At 38.9% G+C, this 16,777-nt stretch overlaps 1 protein-coding gene across 2 annotated transcripts in view; it reads left to right on the top strand.

Moving 5' to 3' along the window:
- The window catches only part of PDLIM5 (PDZ and LIM domain 5), a 121,823-nt gene that overhangs the window by 91,026 nt on the left and 14,020 nt on the right, over window positions 1-16,777 (top strand). For both annotated transcript variants that reach the window (XM_088163966.1, XM_088163972.1), the window contains one exon: window positions 5,252-5,403. In XM_088163966.1, coding sequence (XP_088020092.1) covers window positions 5,252-5,403 — 152 coding nt within the window. The remainder of the gene's footprint in view (window positions 1-5,251; window positions 5,404-16,777) is intronic.

The raw sequence follows: 16,777 nt of genomic DNA, 5'->3' as shown, positions 1-16,777 counted from the left end.
TTCTTCCCCACCAGATTCCTCTATAATGGGCTTTTTTTGGGGTGTATAACAGCTATGCAATCTCACTAAGCTAAGTGTTTCATCCTATGGAAGGAATAGCCTTGAGTTTATGGGACTTGCGTGTTTTTTAACAAACGACACATATGCTGCACAGGAAATGATGTAATTAATATCTTGCATGACCAAGAACTGGAGTTCTGCCTTAAAATTAAATCTCAAGGTAGAAACACTGTGAAATTTTGGGAAACACTAGCAAGAATGAGTGTTGACATCCCTTTTGTTTTTGTCTTGGCTTTTGGTTTATCTTCCTGGTGCTATGCTTCATTCAATTCCTTTAAAAAAATGGTAGTCTGGCCTTGTGAGATGAGCACTGTTGTTAACTCTGAGAGAATACGTACTCTGAAAGGTGCTTTGAGTTATTTCTGTGTATAGAGCACTGATTGCAGAGGGGTTACATACTCCCTCTCTGTAATTTGATACAGAAGTACCTCCACCCTGATTACTTTCTCTGCTCTATCTTTCTGTTACTTTATTTTGCTTTTCTTCTTTCTTGCAAGATACTGGAGCACTGTAAGATGAAATGTAAACAATGAATGACACCATGGGCTTGTAGGAGGGGTGGGAACAAGGTCAGCATTCAGCGCTTCTTGATTTCTATTTCTCTATTGTTACACCAGAAAATTCTTGCAAGAAGCCATTTCCCTTGTTCATAGAGTTTTGTCATCATTCTCATACCTAACTTTTTCTGGTTTCCTATCTATATTTTTTCAGCTATTGTGCATTTTGGTACTGGACAAAATACAGCACATGATTTACTGTATGACAAACAATTGAGACCTGAGATGCAAGTCACAGAATTCCTGGCTGTCTGGAGAAAGCATTTACAAACTCTCCCTTAGACATGATCTGTCCTCTCATCAGATTTCACCACGCCACAAGGGACTTGTTCCTTACTTCCACAGTTGTTCTGAACAACAGAACAAGTTAGTTGAACAAGATACTTAAACTACCATTTATAGCCACAGAACTATTAGTAAAATACTGATGTACCACACTGAGCTCAAGGCACAACTGATAATTTTTACAGATGGATTGTCAATATCTTGTCCAGCCAAATCCCTTGAACTTGCTTGGGAAAGTCCAAGTGACTTGGCCTTTGTTATCTCTTGAGTGCACTTTGAAGTTATGTGACAGCAAGCTGAATTCCTTTTGAGTTATTTAGTAGGTTCTCCTTTGGCTGATAACATCTCTCTTATTACCTTCTCTAAAATTTGTTTGACGAAATTCTGGGCAGCATTGTATAGGAACTGCTGTGGAAGGATGAAAGAAGGTTTAGGCATCTATACCTCCAGACCATGTGTTTTTTCTTACCTGTTTTGTTTTTTTTGTTGTTGTTTGTTTGTTTTCTTGGGTTTCTGTTTGTTAGTTGGTTGGTGTTTTGGTGGGTTTTGTGGGGGTTTTTTGGGGGGGGGTGGTTTATGGGTTTTTTGTGGATTTGGGGTTTTTGAGGGAGGGAGAAACATCAAGACCGCTAAACACATTCAGAAGGATTTTCCAGTGCAAATTTCTTAAAACGCCTCTGAAATGCGTTCAGCCTGGTCTCTGAAAAACTGGTGCTGATATCAGGTGTGACTTGGACCTACTTCCTCCCTCACAGGAGAAGGAATTGCTACTTGCTTTTTCTAGAGTTTTTTTTCCCAGTTTCCACAGTGCTTTTGTTGACCAGGAGACAGGATAAATCTGAGGAGCCTTTGGTGAGCTCTGAATAAAGTTAGCACTGGCACTGGAGCCCTGTGTGTCCCCCCAAGCCTCCCAACTGGCTCCCTAGAAATTTGTTTTCTCCCCAGAATGTTTTCTCCATACACACACTCACTTTGATAAAATGAGGCTGCACTGTGGTAGGAGCTGTTCTCCATGGAATTTCAGGCGTGTCTGTTAAGTATAAGCTAGCAGATGTAAAAAATAGAGAGGTGTCTTTGGCTTACTTCTTTGCCAGACATTTTTCTTGGGCTGTTTTTGCAATCTGTTTCCCTTGCAACACACTTCCAGAATTATTTTGATTAATCTTCCCATAGCTTATTATTCAAAGTTCTCGTGGGTTTTCAGGACACAAGACTGAGTCTGACAGACTCATGTTTCACTGTTCCTTCGTTCTTGCAGTATTAAAACCCCTTGCCCAAAGGCTGACAGCAGAACATTCACAGCTTACAGGGATGAGCCTCTTCGTTGCATTAGTTTTCATCATGGAAAACTTTGATTTTTGCTATAAGTATTCATTAGGTGGAGAAGGAGTAGTTTAAGAGCTATGGAACAGGGTTAAAATGTTAATGCTAGAGGCAGAAGGCAGGTGTGTCATTAATAATATTACAAGTCTGCTGACATCAAAATGTTTCTGACCTGCAGCTGACCTATGAGTGTCAACTAGGGAGTCTGAGAAAGTACTCACACGGAACTTAGTAAATACCTAAGGTTTATCATTCCTCCCTCAGCTTCCCAGTGACGACACTGAATAGCAGGTGGGAGCTCTCTTCCATAATATATTTTTCTTAAATTTCAGTATATTTTTTTGTCTCTTGAAATCTTGTGTTTTCTAGGTGGTGAAACTCAGGTCATCATTGTACAATATCCTAATGAGTTGCAAAATACTAGTGGAGCTAATTGTGGGCTTTGTACAGCCACTTGTAGAAGAAAAGCGCTACTGGAAAGATCCATCACTGTATTTGTAAAGTTGGATAACAATAACTGGAGTTTGAGTGTTTCTCAGTGTAGAAAAACATGAAGTGTTGAGGAATTAACTTTGCAGCGTGAATTTGAAGTTCAGCATTTAAAAGGTTGAACATCTTACGAGGGAGATGCTGCCGAGGGTGCAGTGCGTCTTTGAAAGTGAGACAAAGATGAATCTGTCTTTCTGCAGAGAACACTGCACATGCGCTCACAGCCAGCTGATTGGAGACTGTAATTCCAGTAAAATGGCACATTATTTCATGCAGCCTGCCATAGATGGGCAATATCACACAGTAGAGACTTGCTATCCTGCAGTAGCAGCCTGCCTGTTAATTTAACAGGCTGTGGTGGTGGCTTGAGTTTATTCAATTTTTGCTTTCAAGAATCAAACACACAATAAAAGGGTGTCTAAGACCTATCAGAAGTTTTGCCCCGAGGCCAGCAACATCGTCTCTGTCAGAGTGATGGCTTCAGGCTTTTCCCTTGAGAAGCTTCTTGCTTGAGGCTCCTGGCACATAAACTTTCCAGAGGTGATAAAAAAATCTGAGGTAGCTTATATCTGGGTTTATAATTGTCTATTCGTTTGGGATCATTAGGATTTCACCTAATTTTGAAATGAAAGCCTGAGTGTCTCCAACGTTCTCTTGCTTCAGGAGCTGGCATGCCACATCATTCACAAGCCTTAGAATTCAACCACGGAAATAGCAATGGTAGTTTCCAATCAGCACTGCAATGACCCTTGTGGGCCCCCATCAGTCTGCTTCCATGCCATCTTCTCCCTGGAGAGTACCTGTTCTGCTTGTCTGAAATCCGTTTTTGCTTGTTGAGTAGCCTCTGCTGTAAAAGGTAGCTACTGAGTCAGCAGGATTTTCTTATTTCTGACTGATGATTTTTATTATTTATGACTTATATGTTCCAGACAAAGGCAGTAAAGAGGTGCTAGACTTGAAAAGTTACTTGACAAGCAGTAATGGGCCTCTTGGATGGAGAAGGAGGAAACTTTATTTTTTTAGCACCAACAGTGTTAACAAGGAATTCTTAAAGTTGCAGTGGGGCTCTGGCCTGAAATGGGTTTGATGGGTTACATGTCAGATATATTCAACAGAACAGAAGGATGTTTCTGTACCAATGAAGTTGCAGACATGCACTTTTTTCATTGTGGAAGCCAGTCCTAAACTACCTTGTCATTTTCAACCACTGCTGCTGCTTCACATCAGAAGGCACTTACCTATCCTTTTTCCTTCAGTCTACGTTAGCATTTTTATGACCTGTATCTCCACTGCCTCAAAATCTGCCTGTAGTAAAGACTTGGAACATGAGTCTCAAAGGAATCCAACATGTACCCTCAATGCCTCCATTTGAGCTATACAAGTGGCTTTAAATATCTTTTCAACATTTGAAGAGGATGGAATGCAAGGTCTCGCTTTGTACTTCTCCGGGTTTGTGCACACTGTACAGCAAGTCCACCAGTGCCAGTTCAGCACAGCTGTTACCAAGAGTCTGCAATTGCCGTACCTGTTACTCATTAAACTGAGCATTCAGATTTATTCTCCAAACTGTGAATAATTTTTTTATCCCTTACCAAGAAGAAGATTCTAAATATATGAATTATTTACCCTGTAAATCTAGAGATGAAAAAAAAAAATCAAGGTTATGAACCTGTGTTTTGGCCTCATGGTGTGTTCAAGTTGTTGCATGCCATATGGGCAAGGCAATACTGTGCATGTGCAACACTCATAAAGTAAAAATAGCTCGTGGATTTTTACTTTACAAACTTGGCACAATCTGTAATTCTGGGAAATTACGCTTGGTGCACATGTGCTGTAAATTTGTTTTTCTTCAATAGAGGAAAGAATACAAGGCTTCTAGTGTGTTATCGATGGGTTTCCAAATTATACAAAATATGTTTTTGCAATGGTATTTCATGTATGTATTTGGCTGTATTTCACGATGTTGTTAATTTCCTGGTTTTGGTGTACTTTTGTTTTGCAAATAACCTTCGTTAGTAGTTACTTCTCTGCTTTGAATATTTTAAATAAAAATACTTATTTTCAGCTTCCCAAAGGCAAGTGAGAAACAAAAATTTTTCTTGCTAGCAGTGTAATTAATGGCTACTTGCACTCCATGTGAATTTTGATTAAGTTCAGTTTTCATCACGTGTGTTTTTAAAGAGCTAAAAGAGTTCAGCCAATGCTTAAAATATAAAAGCAGCTGTAAAGTGCTCTAAAGAGGCAATATAAAATATTCTACATGTTGCTTAATGACTAAAGAAAGTTACAACTCTTTTAAAATGAAAATTGTGAAGGGGTTTAGTTGACTATATTGACTTTTGGCAGACCTTACTCAAATGTCCAGTTCTTAGAAAGCAGCTTCAGTGTGTAACTACCACAGCATTGTTGGTGATGACAGACCAGTGGGTGCTGCATTGTTGCACCAGGGTGAGGGAATGTCACTCCAAGTCTCCGTTTCACAGGTTCTTCTATTGTAGCAAGAGGCATTTATTTACTCTTCCCTCGTTTCTGAACAGTGATTCCCTGGAAACTGTCCAGCCTGCCCCAGTGAGGAGCCAGGACAGCGTGGATGTGAGACCTGCTCCTGCCAACACCACGCCTGCCGCAGTCCTCAAGCCAACGGCACCCCTGGGTTCTGCCAAGGGCTGGCAGCCTCCAAACCAAGCAGGTAACTTCCAGAGAGGCTTTTTCTTGTTCACCTGGAGACCTTTGGATGCCTCAGGAAAACAAACTTTACCTTGGGTGTAAAAACAACAGGCTTCAAATGGCTATTTGTGGGTTTTGAGTACAGGCCAGTTTACATGGAAAAGAGGAGAAGAAAAAGCAATTTAGACATTTTAGTAAACCAGTAGCCTTTTTTAAGTAGCCTCATAGATGTAATTGGTTTCGCAAAATCAATTGCCTCACACCTCTGTTAAAAGCATTTATGCAAATGAATTATATGTATATGCACCCCACAGTTTCATCTTAATGCTTCCCATTTGACTGTAGATTCAAGCATATTCCATGCTATTTCAGGTAGGAATATCGACATAAACTGATATTATCAATATACATGTTTTCCAAGTGGTCTTTTCAGAAGTACTAATTTATTAAAATATAATAAAAACGGCTGAAGCATTAGAGTGTTTATGTATTTGACATCTGTAGGTTTTATTTGAGCAGGGTGTCAGATTATTATGTAGGTTTGTGTTACAGAGATTTGTGTAGAAGTTCTTGCAAGGACAATTCACATAGCTACTACCTTTGAATAAACTTTGGTGATTTCTAAACCTTTGAACCCACACCAGAATGTCTTTTATCTGGAAAGCATTCTGTTTTCTTTATGAGCACTCCTATGTTATTAGATAATACAGATGTGTTTCTCTGTGTAACTGTGAACTTAGGTTTTCATAGTATTACATGCAGTAGTTACTTGGGGTAATTTTTAAGCTGAATCAGTCTTTGGTGCTGAATTAAACTTGTTTAGTAATTTCAATTTGGGAAATCTGTATCATTAATTAAGCTTTAACTTCAGATTTTTTCTTGCTAATATGAGATGAATAGTCTTGATTCTCTTTCTGACGTGATCAATTACTCTAAATAGCTCTATTTGTTTATTGTTTTTGTTCTGTGTAAGGGTTTTCCCTCTTTAGAAGTATATCTAGTCCCAACATGGAATTATAGGAGCCCTGGCATAAAAATAAAGAAAAAACAATGGTGTTAATGCTGCGTGTATTGGCACTTCTGCTTGGATGGCTGCTGTGGTAGGTAACAAGTTGATGTGTTTTGGTTGGGCTGTACAGTTCTGTAGGAAGCCTCAAGATGGCGACGCACTGTCGCTGCTGTACTTTGCTGGCAAACTGTGAGTTCTAATGAGGGCAAGGTAAAGATTCTTAACATTTAGGTCAGCTTAATTCAGCTTTGTTTTACTTCTCTGAGTTAGCTAGAATTAGAAGGGAAAAAACTTCAAAATGAACAGGAACAACGAAGCCCCAACGCTTTTTGAAGTTGCGTTTTTGGTAGTGTGTGTGCTTAAGGCAAACTTTTGTGGGAATGTCACAATCCTGCATTTTTCTAAGTGACTGGTTGTGCTTCACTTTTAATATAACCTTCTGTCTCAACTGATGAATTATTTCACTTGCATAGAAATCACCCATCAGTTTGGGGTTTCTGTAGTACCACAATCATTTTCAGTATATGGATAGGTAATCCACTGCTAAATCTTATTAATGTACTCTAGTATTAACAGGAGTCAAATGTTTGAAATAGCTTTTTTTTTATCCTTTCATGAGGGAGAAAAATTTAAAGAGATTAATTAAATTACATTAGATTCTGTAGTAGTCTGAAAATCTCTCCCTATACTCTTGCATAATGTGAAAATATCTTATTTTTTACATTGGAGGTACTGAGTAGACAGGTGAGAGGGAAAGCCAGGCAAAGAATTTTTTATTGTTATGTTTCAGAACAGCTTAAAGAAAGCTTAGAAAGCTCATACTGGTAGAGAAAGCTGGTGGAAAGAAATGGTCGTGAGGGTGTCACTTTTGTGCTGTCTTGACAAAGGGTTCTGAGATGCACTACTTAAGTTCCGAAGAAGCAAAGCTGTTATCTCTCCCCAAAAATATTGGGGGAGCCAGAAATAAAAGCTGCAGGAGAAAGAGGCATTGAAGACTCAGAGTTTCCTAAAATTGGAAAGTACAGGGAAGATAATGCAGCAGTGTAAATGACAACTGCCCAGGAAATAAAAGGGTGGGAGGAGGTACAATGTCCCACCAGGTGCCAGAGGAGCTTCAGTTGACATTTGCATCTTAGGAATACGAGGAGTCACCCATTGCCATGGGAAGCCAGTCTGTGCTTGTCCCCTGAAGGTGGAACAACAGTCAGACAGGTAAAACTGTTTCAATAATTGAATGGTTTGATAAAATTAGTCGTATGCTGAAGAAAATGAAAGACTGTAAGTCTTTCAGAGAATGCTTGGACTTGGGTTCTGCTGTTTCGTTTGCAGTCTGTGAGCATAAAGTTTTCCTTAAAGTAAAATTTCCAGTGTTCCACAGGCCAAACAAAATTTGGCTTTGTAGGCCATAGGCCTGACAGTTTTAGAAAAAAAAAACCTTTGATTTCATAGCTGAAGTCTACCTTAGGAAATAATTAGAAGGAAGATACAATCTTATGCAAATGTATAGCAGTATGCTATTAATAGCAAGTATGTATTGGGAGCACAGTTTTGTAGCTCTGATACCACTCACCCTTCTAATGAATATTGTTTATAACATCAAGTTGTTTCCAAAGCAAAACAGACTTGTCATAGGTTTTTGTGCCTGGGGAAGATGTAAGATGCTGGTGGTGTGGCATGAAGATTACCAGTGATTTTATTAAGTTGTCTGACTACGGAGGTATGTCATTTGGGTAGACAGCATCTTTTCGATTATTAGCTGGAATCTCTCTTTCTTGTATAGGCGACCCAGAGAATATATTTTTCTCTTTTTTTATTTTTAATGAATTTTTTTGTGTTTTTTTTAGCTTCAGTGTAGGGGTTTAAGGTGATTTGTTGATTATTGTTTAGTCTTTTTTTTTTTTTTTTGAGGTTGTGCAGAGATGCCTGAAGGTGTGAGAGGGATTTTGTTGTAAGTGACATATGAGCTATATCATGACCTGGCAATAAGATGCTCCAAAGTTGAATGGCTGAGATAGTGAACCTGGAGGTGCTTCAGGGACTGGGTTTCTCTCTACAGAAGTCAGTCATGATCCGAGTGGATCTCACAAGGATAACACCTTTGTGCCTGAATTATCCTCATTGGCTGTGGGGGCCATTCATGAATTCTACTATGCTAGTTGCCCACTATGCTGGTAACAGAGATTCTAGTCCTCTTTGGAATAAAATCCTAATATTACAGGATTTCTCAGTGGTTTGCTAGGGGAAATGAGGGGTGGCTGCCTCATGCTTTTTTTTAAGGTAATGGTAGGAAGTCAATCTTCAGACTTTTTTCTATTGTTGGAACAAGTAAAAACACACTGTTATTGTGTGTTATGTGTACAGACTAGAATTTGTAATAGTTCTTACTTCATTTTTGTTGAGCTATGAAGCTCCACTCACCTACCAGAGACAGAAGATTTTTACAAGATTATATTAAATTCAAAGAATGAAATAACCCCAGAGCATCCTGGCTACATTGCAGTGAGCTATTCTACTATTTGATAACTATGACTCTACGCTTACCCCCAAAGAACCCCAAAACATTTTCTAGTCCTGGGCAAGGACAGGGTGCATGTACAGGAATGTCTTTCACTTGCCATGGCCATGCAGCCACCTCATGGGTGAGAGATGACAGCTGCTTGTCAGCATTCCACAGCAATTTGAAAAGAAGTGAAGAGCACTGTGGCAAATTGAAACTGATGGCACAATTTCAGAAGATATAATTGTTGATAAGCACAGCTACACCAACTGGAGTCAGTCCAGGAGACAAACTGTTCTCATGGAGAGTGTGGCAGGATCTGTGATGGTCAGAAGCAGTCGGACCTTTCAGTGTTACATTTATCACATGAAATTGCCTGCTCTTTCCTGACAGCTTTCAGACACTGTTGCTGGGGGGTGAGCTGCTGATGGCATGGGGACCGCAGGGGCTGTGTGCCAGGTACAGCACTGCCAGTCCCACACCCTGGCTTCCAGTAAAGGAGCTGTGCAGGCAGCATCCCACTTGCTTGCTGGGGTCCCATGGGATGGCAGGGGGCCTGTGGGGAGCTGCTACAGCTGGTGGCCAGAAAGGCTAGTTTGCTTCTTGGAAAGCAGAGTTTCATTGCAGTCGATGCCCTTTGTTCTTCCTAGGCTTTGCAGCAGAGTTAGAAGAATGGGATGGGGAAGGTTTGTGGTAGAAGCGTTCAAAGCTGGTGTTTTAAGTGACCCTTTACTCAGGTGTGCCAGTTTCCTTATTCCCAGGGTCCCTCTCAGCCTGGTATCACTGGGGTATATATAATCTCCTTTCAGCAGAGCTGCTAGGCAATGTCAGCATATTTTGCAATATGCACAACTGTCAGTTGCCTAATCCTGAGCAAGCACATGTGTTGAGCACATGATCCCTTCAGCAGAGGGAACACACTTAGAAACTGGCTGCAGTCACATAAAAAGTACTCCCCAGACAATTTTGTTTTAAAAATTCTACTATTTCCTTGAAGTTGTTCTCGTGTACTTGGTAGCCTTGCATTTACCTCCTCTGGAGTTGTCCATAGCATTCTTGCTGCATTTTCTTGTTTATATCCCATTCCCGTAATAATATTAAAATTTTAAAAGCAAGAGAAAATGCAAGCCTGTTCCTGGGTGTGACTTGACATTCTGTTCTACTGGCAGTTTGAGTCTTTGTTTCCTTTCTTGCTACTTATTCTGCTACTTATTTATGTGGAGAAAATGGGATAAAAATGCAGACTATATCTAACTGTGGAGTTTGGCCATCAGGGCAAACAGTATGGAGCTGTGCAGAGGGAGGAAGGCACCAAGATACATTGTACTGTCATGAAATGCTTGTACTGCCAGTAAGTCCTTAAGGGATAAAGTACCATAAAGGGGTGGACTGCAGCAATTTTTGTCCTTGTCACTTCTGTTTTTCTCTGTTTCATTTGTAATTTCTCCAGCCACTATATCAATTTTGTTTATCTTATAGGCTATACAGGCTGGGTAAGTTGAGTTGATAGCTTTGGGAATATTTCTGCATGGAAAAAGCTACCAAACTATTGTCACCATCAATGTATTCATAAAGTTCTGCAGTTTTGCTTTTAGGACCCTCTCATACTAATTTATTTCCTTTTTAGAACAGGAATTTAAAAGCAGGACTAATTATAGGAGTTCAAGAAGCTACTTGCCCATTGAGGATCATGATCTGAATATGGGAAAGAAACTAGGTTAACACTGCTAGTCATTAAGACAAATTCTTACATTGTTGGTAAGGCCTCTGTTCCAAATAGGTCCCAAAATATAAACAGTTCCACAGTTTTTCACTGAAAAAGATTGTTAAAGGTTGCTGCTCCATGATGTAGTCACCATTCATGAAAGCAGATAGCTTTCTCCATAAAAGTATTACGATTGACAGGTCAAAGCACAAAACCTTTCTGATCCTGGTCTATGGACTGTAATTAATTTTTCATCTAATCTAAATTATTATATCATCATGTGACAGCAAACCACAAGAGTTTGTTCTTACAAGTTAATTAACATGAAGTCACTTAGCCAAGCAAAACCCATTGTGAAACTAGAGTAATTTATAAATGTTAACTGTAACTTGATGGCAGTATGAAATTGTAACTCCTATAGAGTTAGTGAAAAGTTGAGCGTGTTTCTACAACTTGAATGTTTATCTTTAAGATCACAGTAATGATGCAGAAATGTACCCCCTGCTTTTTAGAGGCAGAATGGCCTGTTGTACCTCAGTACAAGATCTGCTGAATAGAAACTCAGCTTTTCTGTTACAAAATTGACCTTAGACAGTTTTCCTGTGTTTTGGTTTTGCCAAATTCACATACTATTGCACCAAGTTGCACACTTAAATGAATTGTTTGCATTAGTTGTACAGATGTGTATTTCTCTCTGCGCTCCTTCAGACAAAGATGCAAAGACTTTTTGGCTCTTTGGTTATTTCACACACATCAAATGGAAACATTCACTGACTTCCAAAATTCGATGTTCATTGTCTTTGATTTGTTCAAAATTAACATCTCGTCACAGAGTGACTTGCCAGATCAGTTCCTCTCCATTAGCAACAGCTCAGAGCAGTGATGTGTCCTGTTCAGATGCACAGGTGAAGGACATTCAAGAATTATGCCTAGTATTTGTTCAGCAAATGAAAAGCCAGTATTCCTCTGGTAAATGCATTCTTATTGGAATTCAGTGTTAAACATCAGCTTTGTGAAACTGACAGATAATTTACATGAGACTGGACAGACATGCTCCCTGCAGGCATAGCCAAGCTGGTGAGTTCAGAATAGGAACTAAAAGCAAGAGAGGCAAAATCTTATGTGCAGGTAGCTGCCAAATAGGTTTCTATACTGCCACTGCAGAGAAATGCAACACTGCAGTACAAAACTTGGTTTTCTCTTTCTTCTTGAGTCGCTTTTTCGATAAAAGCAACGCCAGTTGTGCCAAATGTGTGATGATATGTGATGTAACAAATCAGGAGGAGACAGGCTGAGCAAGCCAAAACCACCATACTCATTTTAATTAAGATCCTTTACAGCTAATTCACCCGGAGCCTTTCCTGTTGAAACGCAGGAACTATTCCATCTAGTTGCAGGGGCCGTTGAAATGGGGTCGAGGTGGCACCTGTTTTGATTTTCCACGGGTGCATACCAGCTTTCACTCGACATTTAAAGACATGATAATGGTTTAATCAGCAAAAGCAGTTTAGCTCTAACTGTGTTTCCAAGACTTCAAAAGGAACAAAAGAAACAACTACGGAATACAGGGGTTGAACTTTACATTTGTGGGGGGACTTTTTGAGCTTTTGTTTTGTTTTTTTCTTGCCTTGTACTTGTCCTGTAGCATTCTGCACTGAACTTGTGTGATTTCGTTCGGGCCTGGGAGTGGATGGGGTGTTACATTCAGCCAGTGAAGTGAGCTGACAGCAGAGCTTTTCAGACACGTTGCTTCATCCGGCCATCTGTTTGGTTTTGAGGGAAGGAACAGGAAGATTTCTTACACTACAGATATATTAAGAAAAGTCAGAAAATTGGACGTATGAAGCTTTATATTTTCCATTTATAATACAGTAGTTTGATTGCAGTGAATAAATCACTGAGTTAGAACACTTTAAAATGAAGTTCTGGCACTCCCACTGCTTCAAGTAGCATTGTTATTTATAGATATTACATGAAGGCTGATGTTATGTTTAAGTGAGCGTTAAACAGTTCAGGCTGTTGTATTGTTGCTACGCACCAGAGAACCTCTGTCAAAGTGACTTTGGCACTGCTGCATATCCGCCTTTCTCCCTTTGTCTTCCAAACCTTTCAGCAGTGTTTGCAGTTATCCATGTGCTCAGCGATGGAACAACCTATTGTTAGACTAACAAGGGCAAAGTCACACTGGGATTTTTTAAAAAGAGAAAAAAAAAGGCAGTTCTTTACCCTGCCTAAAAGATTGTTAAATATTAAACTAGCCATACCAAGGAGTTTAGTGAAAGCAAACACTGTGAGTTTGCTAAACTTAAACCTAATATAGTAGAAAGTTAATAGTCAGGTACAGAGTGTTTTTGGTTTTAGAAAAAAAAACCAGCAATGACAATACATCAGTGTAAATCAACAGTGCTTTAGAATGTTTAATTAAAAAGAGTGAAGGTGAAGTGAAGCCTACAAAACTCCAAAATTTGGCCACAGACATCTTCTCATGACTTGCAGAGAGCCCAAACATCTCTGGTACTCAGGTCAGAATAGCTCCTGCTGAAGTGTATAATTGTTATAAATTATTTCTTTCATTTATTGATTGTATTTCTTTATTTTAGTTTTAAATCTTTAGACCACCCACAAAAGTTGCTGTGCTTTATACCATTTCAAGTGACAGAGGTGGCAACAGGAAAATATGGTTTGAGATAGTGTCATCAGGAGGCTGATTTTCTTTGGCACTATTAACCAGTCACCATTTGCAATTAAAGATGTGCAAGCATCTTGACACATCTTGGATACTGGGGCATCTATCTTCCCAGTACTCTTTAAGAGCAAAGCTGCTGACTGTATGTGTAAAATATAAAAAGCAAAGGATAAAACATGAACTACAGGAGAGTTCAGACTGGTTGCCAAGAGTTGAGAGGTTTTCACTTAGATTGGGTGTAAAAATTTGTACCTGCTTTGGCATTCTTCATGTGCCCTGGTAAAATCTTCTCACTGCAAGAAAAAAAACCACCTGCATCAGTTTTCTGGGCCTGATGTTTTTAAATCAAGTAGTTATGTTTCAGTCTGAAAGATTGCAAAGACAATAGAGAAGAGGAAGGAAGGGAATAGAATACATGAACTCAGAGTATCCCCTTCCTCTCTGCAGTAGAAGCATCTTGTCCACTAGAGTGTTAAACTTGCTATTGAAGCAGAAGGAATATATGGGAAATGTCAGTGTTCTATCTAAGCAAGAAAACAGGCCTGATCTTTGAAATTCTCTAGCTACAAGAGGAGGAATATTGTTGGGAAAAATACTAAGAATTGATACAGATTTAAGTGGGGAATTAGTAGTGGGGTTTTTTTAAATCAAAAGCAAACCAACTAAACGAAAATGTCATCACCAACAAAAAAAATGGTCTGTGGGTTGCAGTGGTAATGAACCTTTGGCGAAATTATTGAAGTGTTAAAGGTATGTTTGTGGCCTGTGGAAAGACAGTAGTGGCCAATAAAAGCTATCCTCCTGCTGGTGTTCAGAAGAAAATGAGGAAGATAAAAAGCTGGGCAAATCAAGCAGTAGTGAGGAAGGGATAGTGATCTATGGTGAAAAAAATAGTAATAAATCTAGAGAACTGTAGAAGGTTTACAAAGAAGCCAGTATATCAATAAGGTATTTGCTGTAGATATTACAGTACTTTACTAGTGTATTTTCTATAGTAAGAGTATGGATCTGAAGGCAAAGGAAGCAGACTGACTTCTCTTCTTTAGAAAGAAAAATCTGAACTGAAAGAAGCTTGAGTCCACTTCAGAACAGGAGTAGAGGGGAATGAGACTGTGCAAGACCAACAAGGTCTTAATGCGATTACCAGCAAAGAGAAAGAAAATCCTTGAGAGAATGCTGTGGGCACAAATTGGGCGCATGGGCAGGGAGCTTCCTCAGCACTAAATGCCCAGCTTGGTTTTGCTCAGGTCACAGCTCTTGCTTGACACAGTATTAATTTGTGTAGTTTCTATTATGTTGTGCTTAAAAGACAGTTTTTGTTATAACATGATGGACTGTCTCCTTCTCTCACTTTTTAGTGCTTTAAATAACTTGGAAATGACTGATCTAACAGCTTTGTAGAGAAGGTTTAGGTAGACAAATTCTCCTGGCCAGTAGTAACTTTGAAGTTAGGTAGTGTTCAGAAAAGCATCATTCATAAAAACAGCAGTAATGAAAGCTGTAATGAGACCAAAGAAAAGGGAGCAATTGTGATGTTCGTGCTTCCCCCCCCCCCCCTTAAGCAAGCAGAAAGGCTTTTTTTAACTACTCAGTGCAAACGAGACAGCTGAATCTGAATGGGCTTTGGGATTCAGTAGATAACCTAAACAGAAATTAGCAATGCACTACAAGTTGTGTTGCAATTTGATTTATGGCAAAAGCAGTCTTCAAATACATTTGTGTTTAGGATGTATTCCTGTCTTCTCATGAAATGGCATCTGAAAATTGAAAAAATGTGTGTGATGACAGAGGGGGAAAGTGCTATTAATCAACACCACTTTTGTTCATGTCTTCAAAGCTGTTCTGCCACCTTTTTCATTTTTATCTCTTTCTAGGTTTTCAGCTTAGCAGGCATTTATAATCTAAAGTGAGCTACAGTAGCAGAGTGACTTGTTCAAGATCAAGTGCTTCTATTCTTAAATTCTTTCCACTCAGGAATTTTGAATGTTTCAAGAATAAAGATGTTATTTTTTCAAGATATTGAAAATTCATTAATTATACATTAAATAATAGTCTTGTTTTAAAAAAGAAAAGATAAATAAAACTTTAAAAAGCAACCCTTACCAATTGTTATACTTTCTGCTACATCAGGTTCTGAAAAGGATCCAAAAATACATCAGTCTTGAAATGACCAGATATGAGAAATTTTGGTAAACCAACCACTTAAACAAACAGAAAAAGATATATGAGTATACTTCTTCTTCATACACAGAAAGAATAAGCAAAAGCAGGTATTGAGCCCATATCAGCAGGTTAATACCAAGTCTGATTATAGTACCACAGCATTGGTGTTAAACAGGATTTCTCTTCCAGATGTGTTGTCTTAGCCTACATGTGAATAGAGGAGGGGATTGCTAAAGTTCATGGTAATGTTTTGATTAAACTGTGTAGTGCTTGGCTATATTCTGTAAATAGCACAATATTGGCATTTACCTTGGATTTTCTGTGGTTTCAGTGTTGCTTAAATCTGTCTTCTCTGTGAATTAGTATGGCGCTTGTCTTTCAACAGGGAATGCAGTGTTTTGCCTGAAAAGTACTTGCACTTTTCTGTAGGACAGAAGCTGATCAGCATTACATTAATTGAGATGAAGAGAAACAATTTTTCATCTTTTCCCTGGAAGATATGAAAAACAAGAGGGAATGAATAGCACAAAGATTAACGGTTCCACAAATTAGTTTTTTTGCAAAGCTACATACCAGTGTCTGTAAGCAATATACGTATGCATTGACCCTGGTGTTGGAGAGCTGCATGTTTGCAGAAGAAGCATCATCCTGCGCTGTCTGATGTCTCAGTCATTGCTTGGTTGTTTGCCTCTGAGTTTCCACTCTGGTCTTAATTTCACTTTTTGATTTACAAGGTTTAGCAAGGCTACACTAAAGCCAGGGCACCAACACTCTCGATTTCTTTTGCCTGTGGTTGCAAACAAAAGGCTATGGAAATGTGAGCTTTTTTAAATGTACTTGAAAAAGAAAGATACCTCCTCTTGACAGGAATAACAGCTCCCATAAACCCATGTTGTTGTAGCTTGTACGTTACCAAGGTACATATATCAATAGAGGGAAAAGAAAAGCAGAGGACTGTTTGTTTCTTCACTACCCTTACAACAGTATCATTTGTGCCTTTCATTTTTGTAAATGCATTTTTCAAAATCCATAAAAGCTTTTCTGTTCTCCAACTCTAAAACCCTGTGTACACATGGAAGTGTGTAGCATATGCATTTCTGAAAATGTCAGGATTTTAATTGTGTCATACTTTTATAACGAGGATGTGAACATGACCTTTGGAATGCTTCAGATTGGCAGAATTCACTGATCTAGACAAATGTTTAATTTCAACGTAGAAAAAATTTTGCTTATACAGTACTCTAGTTTAAATTCCTACACATGTTGTATTGAATGTATGTTTTTGTTTAATGTGTTAGTAATGATGTATGATCTATTGCACTCACTGCGAAATTTT

Source organism: Sturnus vulgaris, chromosome 4 (assembly GCF_052056855.1).
Source record: "Sturnus vulgaris isolate bStuVul1 chromosome 4, bStuVul1.hap1, whole genome shotgun sequence".
NCBI classification, from domain to species: domain Eukaryota; kingdom Metazoa; phylum Chordata; class Aves; order Passeriformes; family Sturnidae; genus Sturnus; species Sturnus vulgaris.
The sequence above is the reverse complement of the archived record's forward strand: the minus strand, read 5'-3'. Positions and strand labels throughout refer to the sequence as shown.